The sequence below is a fragment of the Brachyistius frenatus genome, unplaced genomic scaffold (assembly GCF_029030835.1).
Source record: "Brachyistius frenatus isolate BFR_SWC_R1_liver_20210118 unplaced genomic scaffold, ASM2903083v1 Contig_132, whole genome shotgun sequence".
Lineage (NCBI taxonomy): Eukaryota > Metazoa > Chordata > Actinopteri > Embiotocidae > Brachyistius > Brachyistius frenatus.
The window spans coordinates 19,126-31,895 of record NW_027210731.1 but is presented as its reverse complement, the minus strand read 5'-3'; the positions used below and the strand labels follow the sequence as shown (position 1 = coordinate 31,895).

The window sequence follows — 12,770 nt, the reverse complement described above, 5'->3', positions numbered from 1 at the left end:
TTCAAACATTAGCGGGGATTTTGTGTGAGACTGAGCCTGAGCCTTCATTCTCCCAGCTGGTGCACGATCACCTGTCTTTGCTTTTAAAAGAGTTCGAGCGCTACTTCCCAACCAAAAAGGACCCACGAACTGCCAAGGAATGGATCCGCGACCCATTTATCAACAAACCAGGGGAATCCAGCATGTCTGTGCAAGAAGAGGATCAACTGCTGGAGATCGCAAACAACGGCGGCTTCAAAAGTATTTTCGAGACAACAACTCTGCCGGTGTTCTGGATCAAAGTAATGGCAGAATACCCGGAGATCGCAACCACAGCACTGAAAACCCTGTTGCCATTTCCGACATCCTATCTGTGTGAAGCGGGGTTTTCTGCCGTGACAGCAACCAAAACAAAACAACGGAGTAGACTGGACATAAGCAACACACTTCGGGTGTCAGTCTCTCCCATTACCCCAAGATGGGACCATCTCGTTGCAGAGAAACAAGCTCAGGGCTCTCATTGATTTAGCGTTATGGTGAGTAAAAATTTTCATGCACTTTATATTCATTTTTGTGGTGTATCTGTATCTTATCGTGAAGGCATGTTTAAACGTTACCATAGCGACCAGAGTCCGAGAGCGTTAGGGCTGTGGTCGCCAACAGAGGGGGATGAGGGAGAGGGGAGAGGAGACGGTTCAAACTGACAACTTTATCTCAGCTGTTGAAAAATAACATTCATGGAGTGTTTAATAATAAAAATGTGAAATTGCTGGTTCTTCGTATTTTCTATAACGTTGATTATTTTATTATTTGTTTTATTATTATATATATTTCTTTATTATTTATTATCACGTTTATTATATTCGCAATATAAACAATCTACGTCCCCCGCCCCCGCCCCCACCCCCGGTCCGCAGTACAATTGTCAAGCATTGACCGGTCCGCGGTGATAAAAAGGTTGGGGACCACTGCTCTAGTGGACCAACAAGGTGTATTACACACTTTTCCGTGATACTGGGCTGACATGGTGTCTCTAATTAATATATGTTGATCCTTAATTGAGGCCTTCTATCCTTCCAACCTTGTTTGACTGTTAAAGCAAAGTTTGCTATTGTTACATGTTATTGTTTAATTCTTTATTTTTGGACATATAACCACCCTAAAAGTTGTTAGGGCGACTACGTTACATTAAACAACATGAATATACGTTTGGATTTGTGTTTCTGACCACCTGACAAAATGTTCACCCTTTGAACTCTGTTTTGGTCTCCACCAATCAGCATGAAAAACAATTAGGCAAATGCCTTGTCTGGGTTTATCAGCGCTTTTGTGCCAGTTATTAGATCATTTGTTCACATAAAATGATTGACTAGTGCAGCTATGATTGTCCATAATACACATTATCTAACGCCTGCTATCTGTAGATCAACTGAAAACAATATTCTTCATCGTTTTCTAACCTATCTATTCATTCATTTCCAAGATGTAGGTTAATTTTTTTTTTCAACTTAATAATTTTCTGGGTCATTTACGCCTCACAAGAATTCATTATGGACCTCCGAACCACCACCTGAAATGCTGAATTGTACAGTATTTCACTCAGACTGATGAATTAGGTTAAACAAAGTGGCAGACCAGTGCGATTATCAGAACCCTTCTGACATGTCTGTTACGCCCCTGAAATTGGGGAGAAATATTATCACATTTACTATATTCAACATTTGGCTACAGCAGAGCACAAAGTTTGCATTACATATCTTGCCTGGCATTTAACATTCAACTGTGGTTGAATTAGCTCATACAAAACTTCTTAAAGTTGCTAAATAAACAATAAAAAAAAACCCTGTATTAAACACTTTTACAGACATGCGTTGCATCTACAGGTGAATTCACAAAATGGCTGAATCAGTCGTTGAAGTTGGGGGTTGACCCGAGCTAACGAGCGAGGCTTCACACGTGGGAACACACTTTATACTGCTCGACAAAACTCTGCATTAACTTACTCAAAATATTACATATTACATTCTCTGTATACTTGCCTACATTGCACTTCGGACTCATTGGGAAATTATTACAGTCACTTTGCTACTCGAGAACAACAATAATATACCCGAAAACGGGGAGAAATAATTACATGACCTGACACGAATTCTTCGGTTATGCAAGTGAAGACAAAAGCAATCGATCTCAGGATAGCTGATCAGGCTACTTAGCAGATGATTGATAAGGCAATGGTGAATTAACTTTTAACAAAAGTGAATGAAATAAACAATTAATAAATAACCATTTCTCAGTATTTCAACCTATTTTAGCAGACTGTGAGTTCTTGCTGTTTTAAAAACACTTTTTGAACACGTTTTATTCATTCTTCATTTTGACATATGATCTTTTAAACCATTTTATGAGTATGAATTGACTCTTTTAAAATGATAACAGATCATTATTATTTACACTTGTCATAGTCATACTATTTTCCTAAACTTGAGGGGCTGGTGTATCTCTAGATGTTTGTGTTTGATTTAAACTGCCACATATTGATGCACAAGGAGAGCTGGGAAGGATTCGCACTTGGGGCATTAATTAAAAATATAATGAAAATGTATTGTTTGTTTTGTGAACTGGATGGTGACAGGATACCAAGTGCACAGGATATGTGTGTGTGTGTGTGTGTGTGTGTGTGTGTGTGTGTGTGTGTGTGTGTGTGTGTGTGTGTGTGTGTGTGTGTGTGTGTGTGTGTGTGTGTGTGTGTGTGTGTGTGTGTGTGTGTGTGTGTGTGTGTGCGTGTGTGTGTGTGCGCGTGTGTGTGTGCGGCTTAATGCGGCCATGACCACTTTAGTAACATCTGATGTCCACAGAGAGGCAATAGACATATTCTGTTGTTATTGACCAACTCTGATGATCACGTGAGGAAAAAGCTCTCAGGCTGGTTTACTTACTGAAAAATAATAATTACCTGTGCTCTTATTTTCTTAATATACTAATATTTATCTTTCAGTAACACATTAAGGTTTTACATAGTTCTGAATGCCTGAGGAGAGGAGTGGCACCGTTACACATACGCATGCACGCACACACAGACACACAGACACACACACACACACACACACACACACATACACACACACACAGACACACACAAGATTCTGCTGCAGGAACTGCCTCCTCTGTCCTTGGGAGGATATGAAGTATGCAGAGCATATTGTTCTTCTTAAAGAACATATATATTCAAAACGCTCCATCAAACCCGTCACGTTTCAGGTCACGTTCCCCTGTAGTGTCACATTTGTCTTTCTCCCACATCACCACTGTGACCAGCAGCAGTGCATCTCCTGCTCATTGTTTTATTGCTCATTCATTGATTTTTTTTTTATTGATTTTTTTTTTAATTCTTTTTTATTGCTCTGCTTGACTCTTGACTCTGGCTGCAGTAAGTTTAAGTGATATGATGATATGTTCCATGCAGGGATGATCACACATGGGACTATCCCTTTAATGTCCACTCTTGTATGAGGATGTTGTTGCCACTGTTGTAGAAATCAATCATTCCTTTTTGGGGACTCTGTATTTGCGGTACGTTCGCATCAATGTGTCGATTTACTTTGCGTTTTTCAGGCATTTAAGTTAATATGTGAGTCAGGAAACAGACACTCCTGTTTGTCTCTTTTATTTAGAAATACACTATATTACAGTACACACTGAGATTGCGATATGGAAATGTCAGGATCCCCGCCTGTCCCTGTTTGTCATTCCCTCTGTTTCCCCCTTATGATTTACTAAGGTTAGGGTTACAGGCAACCTAGGGTTAGGGGTGATAACCAGAAAAAATAAGTTATGTGCTCTAAATAACTTCCAGAGCAAAGGTGTCAGAGATCTGAAAGTTGGTGTGTGTGATTGTCCTTAGGCTCTCCCTATGCCTGTAAAATTTGGCTCCTCTTTCACCCTCCCCAGCCTGTAACCCTAACCCACCAGGGGGAGTCATTGTGATTCAAAAAACCGAACCCTGATTAATTAATTATTGATATGCTGCTTTAAAGTCTCATTTTATTAAAACTAAAACTCACAGCGGAATTTAAAAGTTCTGTAATTAAACATGAATGAATGAGCACAGAAATAAAGAGTTTGAATCTCATTATTATTTTTTTATCTGCATGTGACAGGCTGCTTCCTGTTTTTAATTTATTTCAGATTTTCCTCATTTATTGTGTAAAACACTTTGAAATCATTTAATAATTTAAAGGAGAAAATTAATTCGATTGTACCAAATGTTTTTATTTTGTCATGTGAAGCTATTTTTTTCATTTGAATGTCAGTTGTTGTAACTCAGGAAACGTTTTCTTCTTGTTGTTCTGCTATCACAGTGTCACCATTTACACCAAGACAAAGTCCACTGAACTGGCTCATATAATGAGTAAAAGATCAGAAGTCATTGCAGGTTGAAGAACTGATTCTGCTGATACTGCAGAAAGAAGAGAGACAAATGAGAGGAAGAAGAAGACTTCGCAAACATAAAGAGGATTTTAAAAAACAGGAAGAAAGATTTCATAGCAAACTGAAGACAACTTTTAACAGACATTATTTTAAAAAAGAGACTCCCGAGACAGAAAACGGAGGACAGACAGAGGACAAACAGAGGACAAACCAAGGACAGATTGAGGACAGACCAAAGGACAGACTGAGGCCAGACTGAGGATAGATTGAAGACAGACTGAGGACAGACCGACGACAAACAGAGGACAGATTGAGGACAGACTGAGGACAAACGGAGGACAGACTGAGGACAAACGGAGGACAGACTGAGGACAGACTGAGGACAAACCTCCAGAACATCTGAAACCATCAGAGGACATCAGGCTGCTGTTGTCCTGCAGGTATCTGCTGTTGTATTGAACTCTTCTGTATCTTTGATGAACACCTTTATCTTTTATATATTCATATTTATAATTTTCTCCATGAGCTCGTTTCATCGTCGTGTGAAGCTCCAATCAAACAGTTTCATCTCATCAGTTCTGAGTTCAGTAGCAGTTTCTGAATGGCATTCAAATGAGTTTTAGAATTAAAAACGTGTCTCCCTGATGTCAGCACACGGTGTGTTCAGGGACACTCGGACATCAGAGTGACAAACTGTTATTACAGACAGTCCTCAGATTTGGCCCGTGTTCTGCTGGGTTAGCATCATATATGAGAGCTGGTGTTGCCATGGTAACAGGGCCTGCAGACACCACTGTAGTCAAAATCTGTCCCACCTGCTTTATTTTGAAAAGCTCCATCACAGTGACATCACAGCTTTTGTATTCTTTAATGTGATTTTAATGTTGACATGTTCAGAAATATTAAAGAAACAACTGATGAGACTTTAGTTTATGATCAGGACTCAGAAACACTCAGGGCTCCTTATCAGTGTCAGCTGATCCTCACAGCTCCTCCCCGAGACCTCCAGACCTGTTCTTGACTTGCAGACCACCAGACCTGCAGTCCTCCAGACCAACACCAGATCTGCAGACCACCAGACCAACACCAGACCTGCAGTCCTCCAGACCAACACCAGACCTGCAGACCTCCAGACCTGCAGTCCTCCAGACCAACACCAGACCTGCAGACCACCAGTTGATCAACTCCTCCATTGATTGGCTCTTCAGAAGAAAATGGCCGTCAGCTCGCCAAGAGACAAGTGAGTCAAAACATTTATAATCTTTTCATAGTCTTATCATTTATTGAAAAGTTCTTGAGATATGATGATCATTATAATAATAACAACTGATAAGCATTATAATTATCAACATTATAATAATTTTAATAAACAATATAATAATCATTTTAATAAAAATAAAATGAGTAAATTAATTAAGTTAATAAACATAATAAATATGTATCACTGCAGGATGATGTGATTTACTGTATGAATATATCATAAAAAGACAGGTGTAGATAGATTAAAGGATCTTTTACACAATATGATCTGTATAAAAAGTAAAATAATTTAAATTAAAATGACAAGAATCATGTTTCTTACGTGACTGAAACGCTGTGTTGAAGAACACGAAGTGAAAACTGACAGCATGAAGATAAACAACCGGCTGCCGGTCAGAGATAAAATAATTATCTGTAACACACCCACCCACACGCACACACACAAACACATACACACCATACAACACACACACCACAGTCAGCTCCTCTTGGTCTTCCTGTGTAAGTTTCACAATGAAAGCATTACAGTTTAACTAAATACTTATACTTTATTTTGAAAATCTCTTCCTGCAGGTACTCAGCCGTTTGGCTGATCTTCTTCATGCTGGGCTTGGGAACACTGCTACCATGGAACTTTTTCATGACTGCTACCATGGTATGACACCACTTCCTGTTTCCACCCACACTATCTTCTGTTGAGAGCAAGGTTTTATTTTGACAGAGAGGGAATTGTAAGAGAGTCAACAGATTAAAAACAAACAAAACAACAAACAGCAGCTGTAACAACAACAACAAAATTTCCCCTCGGGGATTAATAAAGTATATACCTACCTACCTACCTAACCAGGGTGATTAAAGAGTCGTAATGAGCTGCGTTCAGATGTTTCGCCTGTCTCTGTCTTCCTGTTTCTGCAGTACTTCACCAGCCGTCTGAAGGACTCCTCATTGGTTGATTCTTCAGCCAATCAGACGGAGGCAGCAGGAGAACATCGCAGTGTTCTGGAGGCCAAATTCAACAACGTAATGACGCTGTGCGCGATGCTCCCCTTGCTGCTCTGCACCTGCCTCAACTCCTTCCTGCTCTCTCTGTAAGTACTCCAGCAGACACCAACGAAGAAGAGGACCTCCTTTGGGTCAGGGTTGGGTTGGAGGGTGGGAAGCTTTGGGTCTGTTATGTAGTTTGGTTCTCGTGGTGTTTGATGAGGTTCCAGAGAAGCCTTTTAGGGGTCAGTTGACTTGAAGCACCATGACCTTCAGGGGTCTGGTGGTTACCATGGTAACGTCAGGTTTAACTCTGGGTTTTCAGGACTACAAAGCTGATTCACTTCCTACATCGCCATGGTAACTGATGCTGCAGAGCTAACCTGCTTCAAGCAGATACAAACAGATCAAACAGTACAAAAGTTCCACCTCCTCACCATTCAGTGACATCAGTGATGGTAGACGTGGAGCTGACGGGAGCCGTGGACCAGGTATGCAACTATACACCAGTTAATAGTCTAGTATTTTCTAGAGGTCTGGAAAAAGTTGTAGCTCATCAAGTAACAAAGTATGTAGAATCAGTGAATTTTCTACATCCCTTACGGTTTGGCTTCTGACCTCATTACTCTACAGAGACTGCTAGTTGCTTTCTAATAGAACAGCTTAAATCATCATTTGATAAAGGCGAAGTCATCAGGACAGTCTTTATGGATCTTAAAAAGGCATTTGACACATTAAATCATGATATTCTTATTCATAAACTCTCTAAATTAAATTTCTCTGATAAAACTTTACCTTGGTTTAGATCTTATCTTTTCCAGACAACAATATGTTGTCATTAACCATGAAACGTCATATTTTTTAATGACTAAAACAGGAGTTCCACAAGGCTCCGTTCTTGGTCCACTTCTCTTTAGTTTGTTTACAAATTACTTACCACATTCAGGTATTGGAGCAGGTTTTCAGATGTACGCAGATGACAGAGTTATATATGTATCTGGTACAACTCCTCTGTCAAGTTTCCACACAGCTGTCATATAATTTACAGTCCATACCAGCATGGTTTGAAAACTCATGTCTTACACTCAATGTTAAGAAAACTGTCAGTTTGCTGTTCTTTGAAAAAGGTCTGTGAAATTTAAAGATTAATGGACAATGCATTGAACAAGTGTCAGAGGTCAAATATCACATTACAATGGTAAGTGAGATCTTGCATACATTTAGACTTATCAGAGACTGTCTACCATTTCATGCTGCAAAAAGTTGCATATGATCTTTTCACATTTGTGTTATTGTGTCACCTCTTGGTTACAAGCAGCATCTACAGTAACCAAACCTGTTATGGTGATTTACAATCGAGCTATCAAAATCTTGGACAGGAAACCAATAAGATCACATCATTGTTATATTCTTAAGAAATCAGATTTGTTAAGTTTTGATCATTTTATCCAACTTTCTAATCTTAAACTCTTCGATATATGCATAAATAATAAGGCTCCCCAGCTGACCTGGTGGGTCCACTCAGAGTTTCAGGGTCTGTAACGCGTGGAGGAAATTGCAAGGTGCCTTTACGTAAATCTTGGTTTGGACAAACATCCTTGCGGGAGATCACCATGTGGAACTCTCTGCCAACCGAACTCAAACGGGATCCTGATTCAGATCATTTCAAACTCCAGCTGAAACAGTTTTTAAAGAGGGAGCAGTCATGTAGTCATGAATGATCTGGTGCTCCTTTTTATGGTGCGTTTTAATATTGATTTGTCCTATAATCTGTCTGTATTTCTCTTTAACTTTTGTGTTTTGATTGTGTATACCTGCTGTTGAGTGTATATATGATTTGTCTCCTGTGAATGTGTTGTGAGTCGTTGATTTTCTGTATTTTAAAGGCCCACCTTGGCATTGCAAATTAGCTACAAGTGCTGTGGTGTGTCGCATTGTTTGTGCTACATACTTGTCCCTTCACAAATATACATTAGATAAATGAATAAATAAATGTCTGTTTCTCTGACAGGACACTTGTCCCAGTCTGTGTGATTGGTTGGAGGATGTAGCTACCAGAGCTCTCATCTGATTCTTGAGCTTCTTCTTCTTGCTCTGTCAGGGTTCCTCAGCGTGTGCGTGTGATGGGCAGTCTGCTCGTCATCATGTTCGTCTTCATCGTCACCGCCATCATTGTCAAAATTCCCATGGAGCCCCTGCCCTTCTTCTCTGTTACCATGGTGAAGATCGTCATCATCAACTGTGAGTCTGTTTGTTTATCTGTCTTATTGATGACCTTTAGCTGTTTGTTTGTTTGTTTGTTTGTTTGTTTGTTTGTTGACAGCCTTTGGAGCAGTGCTGCAGGGCAGTCTGTTTATTTATCTGTTTGTTTGTTTGTTTGTTGACAGCCTTTGGAGCAATACTGCAGGGCAGTCTGTTTGGGATGGCCGGTTTGCTGCCGGCTTCATATACGACTCCCATCATGAGCGGTCAGGGACTCGCTGGATCCTTCGCTGCCTTTGCTATGATCTGCGCCATCACAAGTCAGATCAATTATTATTATTTATCCCTCATTAATACCTCATCAATTAATCATCAATTAATCATTAGTGAATCAGATACTCATCAATTAATTGTTAATTACTCATGAATTGTTCATCAGTTAATCATCAATTAATCATTAATTAATCATCAGTTACTCATCAATTACTCATCAGTTAATCATCAGTATGTCCTCTGATTAAGTTTCTGTGGAGATTAATCATGTCTTTCCTGTATTGTTGATGTAAAAGTGATGTTTCTAAAATTATAAACAAAATATTCTCTCTTCCTCTTCTCTTCCTCTTCTCTTCCTCTTCTCTTCCTCTTCCGCTTCCTCTTCCTCTTCCTTCTTTCCTTCCTTCCTTCCTTCCTTCCTTTCTTCCTTCCTTCCTTCCTTCCTTCCTTCCTTCCTTCCTTCCTTCCTTCCTTCCTTCCTTCCTTCCTTCCTTCCTTCCTTCCTTCCTTCCTTGTTTTCTGTAGGTGGTTCTGAACTGCGGGATGCAGCATTCGGTTATTTCATCACAGCCTGTGCTGTTATTTTTCTGTCTGCCCTCTCCTACATCCTGCTGCCTAAAATGGTAACTCACAAACACACACACACACACACACACACACACACACACACACACACACACACACACACACACACACACACACACACACACACACACACACACACACACACACACACACACACACGTTCTGTCTTAGTCTGTTTTATTTATGTCATCCGGTTTCATCACGTACAGCAGAAAGTCTAGTTCACGTTCCATCAGTTGAAATCAGACTTCTAGGTAAAATGTCAGATAGTAAACAGGAAGGGACGATACAGGAAGTGACCGTGGGCCGACAGCAGCAGACCTGGATGGTTCAGGGTCACCTAAGCAGCTCCAACTATAAACTTCATCAAACAGGAACTGTGAATGTTGACAGTAGAGAGAGGGTCTGCCTACTGAACCAGAACTGGGAACCAAACATGAACACATTTTGTCCTTTTAACAGTTTGTATTGTTTCTCTATCGTCCAATCAGATGACACATTTGATAGATTTTATTGTATTAATGATCCGTGTGGAGAAAAATTCATGTTTGTTTTTTCAGGAGTTTTTCCAGTTTTATCAGGAGAAAAACAGGAGACAGAGATCAAACGAGGAGCCGAACTCCATCAGCCTCATGAACGGAGGTACTAAACAAACACATCTACACTTATTAACTGGACAGACCTCTAAAAGTTCAACGGTTTAGTTTGGATGTTGATTCTGAGCTGATGATGTCACCAATAACTGTTTGATAAATAATGGATAACCTTTTCTGTAACAGAGTTTCTGTCTGCAGTCAAATCTTGTTTTGTTTCTCTTTTATTGAAGATGTCGGACGACTTCAGTCTGAAATCGCATTATTATTGTTGCTATTGTTCTTATTGTTCTCCAGAGAGTACAGACGCAGCAGACGCAGCAGCCGAGCAGCCGAAACAACAGAACGTCTCCATGATGAGAATCTTTAAGAAGGTCAAACACTGAAACTAAAACATTTTTATATTTTCAGAGACACTGAAACTTTTTCCATCAAAATAATCATAATATGTTCAAGAAAGAAATCTGCACAGAAATCAATCATTAATGAGAAATACAGTGAAGAAGATCATTATCAAATCAATCACAGGGAGAGGAATACATTTATGACAAATCAAATCATCAAATCAATGAATAAATCAATAATAATTTAACAATAAATAAATGAATAAATGATTGATAAATCAATGAATAAATCCACAAATAAATAATTAATCAATGATATATCAATCAACAAATCAGTAATGAATCCATAGCAAATTAATAATAAATCAATAAACCAATCAAAAATAATTTAACAAGAAATCAATATATAGTTCAAATATGAATTAATAATAATTGATTACAAATCAATTCCTTTGACCCTCCCGGTTTGTGACCTTTGACCCTCAGATCTGGCTCTTGGCTCTGCTGGTGTGTTTCACCTTCACCGTGACCATCGGCACGTTTCCCGCCATCACGGCCGACACCAAGTCGACCCTCGCTGACGGAGGCTCCTGGGGTCAGTGGACACTTCTTCTTCTGTGGTGTCTCATATCCGTCAGCTGATTAAGTTCAACACAAATATTCAGATCTTTATGTGTTGTATTTGCAGAACTGTACTTCATCCCGGTCAGCTGTTTCCTGCTCTTCAACCTTTGTGACTGGGGTGGGCGGAGCCTAACGGCTTTCTGCATGTGGGTGAGTTTGATATCAAAACCGAACAATAATCATCCGACAGGTTCTTTTTAATGCAGCACAGTGACCCCAGGATGTCTTCCTCTGTCTCCACCCGCCTCATTCAGCCTAACTCTGTTTGAGGTTCGTTATAAATGTATCAATAAATAAATTAATCCGTTATTGTTTGTGTTACAGCCGGGCAAAGACAGTGCGATACTTCCTGTGTCCATCGTGTGTCGCGTGGTCTTCGTCCCTCTCTTCATGTTGTGTAACGTTCAGCCTCGTCTTCACCTGCCGATCTTTTTCCATCACGACGGCTTCTTCATCGTCTTTATGATCCTCTTCGCCTTCAGTAACGGATACCTGGCAAGTCTGTGCATGTGCTACGGACCGAAGTAAGAGACTGACCACAACTCACCACAACTCAACACAACTCACAAATCAACACAACTCAAGACAACTCACCACAACATGACAGATAATCACTGAACATCACATGTGATGTTCCTCTTCATCAGTGTTTACATTGGTCGTTGTGCAAACGCTAAAGTAAAACAATCACAGTTGTTTGATTTTAATCAGGTCTGTTCTTTTCTTCCTCCTCTTTCAGCTGCTTTTCACTGAACTTCCTCATCAATACATTTCTTCATTGCTAAATTCTAAAATATGAATTTCATGTGAAACATATGATGATAAATACTTTTCTTAAATAAACATTAAATATTCAGTAATAAATTTCTCTTGTTGTTCAACAGGAATGTTCTTCCTCATGAAGCTGAGACGGCCGGATCCATCATGGCTTTCTTTCTGTCTCTGGGTTTGGCTTTAGGAGCTGCTATATCTTTCATCTTCAGAGCTCTGGTCTAACTGGGACTCACCTGTTCAGACTGGTCTAACTGGGACTCACCTGTTCAGACCGGTCTAACTGGGACTCACCTGTTCAGACCGGTCTAACTGGGACTCACCTGTTCAGACCGGTCTAACTGGGACTCATCTGTTCAGACCGGTCTTACTGGGACTCACCTGTTCAGACCGGTCTAACTGGGACTCATCTGTTCAGACCGGTCTTACTGGGACTCACCTGTTCAGACCGGTCTAACTGGGACTCACCTGTTCAGACCGGTCTTACTGGGACTCACCTGTTCAGACCGGTCTAACTGGGACTCACCTGTTCAGACCGGTCTAACTGGGACTCACCTGCTCACCTGGATTCACTGGGAAGCTGAGGGTTAATGACTCTGTTACTGATCTGAGTGGAAAACATTTCACTACGGAGTTCTTATTTGAGGTTAGTGGATGATGTAACAGCTGACTGTTGAACCATCACTGAATCAACATTTCAGACGAACCTTTTGGAATAAAGAGTGACAGC

At 40.1% G+C, this 12,770-nt stretch overlaps 1 protein-coding gene across 6 annotated transcripts; it reads left to right on the top strand.

The window, feature by feature from the left end:
• Positions 1-4,404: 4,404 nt before the first annotated feature.
• On the top strand, positions 4,405-12,766 carry LOC138630318 (equilibrative nucleoside transporter 1-like). 6 transcript variants are annotated; one of them, XM_069714572.1, is made up of 13 exons: positions 4,405-4,847; positions 5,533-5,647; positions 6,241-6,322; positions 6,583-6,755; positions 8,750-8,947; positions 8,992-9,170; positions 9,649-9,746; positions 10,269-10,350; positions 10,599-10,675; positions 11,132-11,240; positions 11,334-11,419; positions 11,594-11,793; positions 12,154-12,766. In XM_069714572.1, exons 2-13 carry the CDS (start codon positions 5,622-5,624, stop codon positions 12,263-12,265), a joined length of 1,422 nt encoding a protein of 473 aa, XP_069570673.1. In that variant the 5' UTR covers positions 4,405-4,847; positions 5,533-5,621; the 3' UTR covers positions 12,266-12,766. The 6 variants fall into 6 exon arrangements, with proteins under 6 accessions (XP_069570673.1, XP_069570674.1, XP_069570675.1 ...); XM_069714573.1 differs by lacking the exon at positions 4,405-4,847 and having other exon boundaries at positions 5,527-5,647; positions 8,750-8,867; positions 8,972-9,170; XM_069714574.1 differs by lacking the exon at positions 4,405-4,847 and having other exon boundaries at positions 5,527-5,647; positions 8,750-8,889; positions 9,036-9,170.
• Positions 12,767-12,770: the final 4 nt, after the last annotated feature.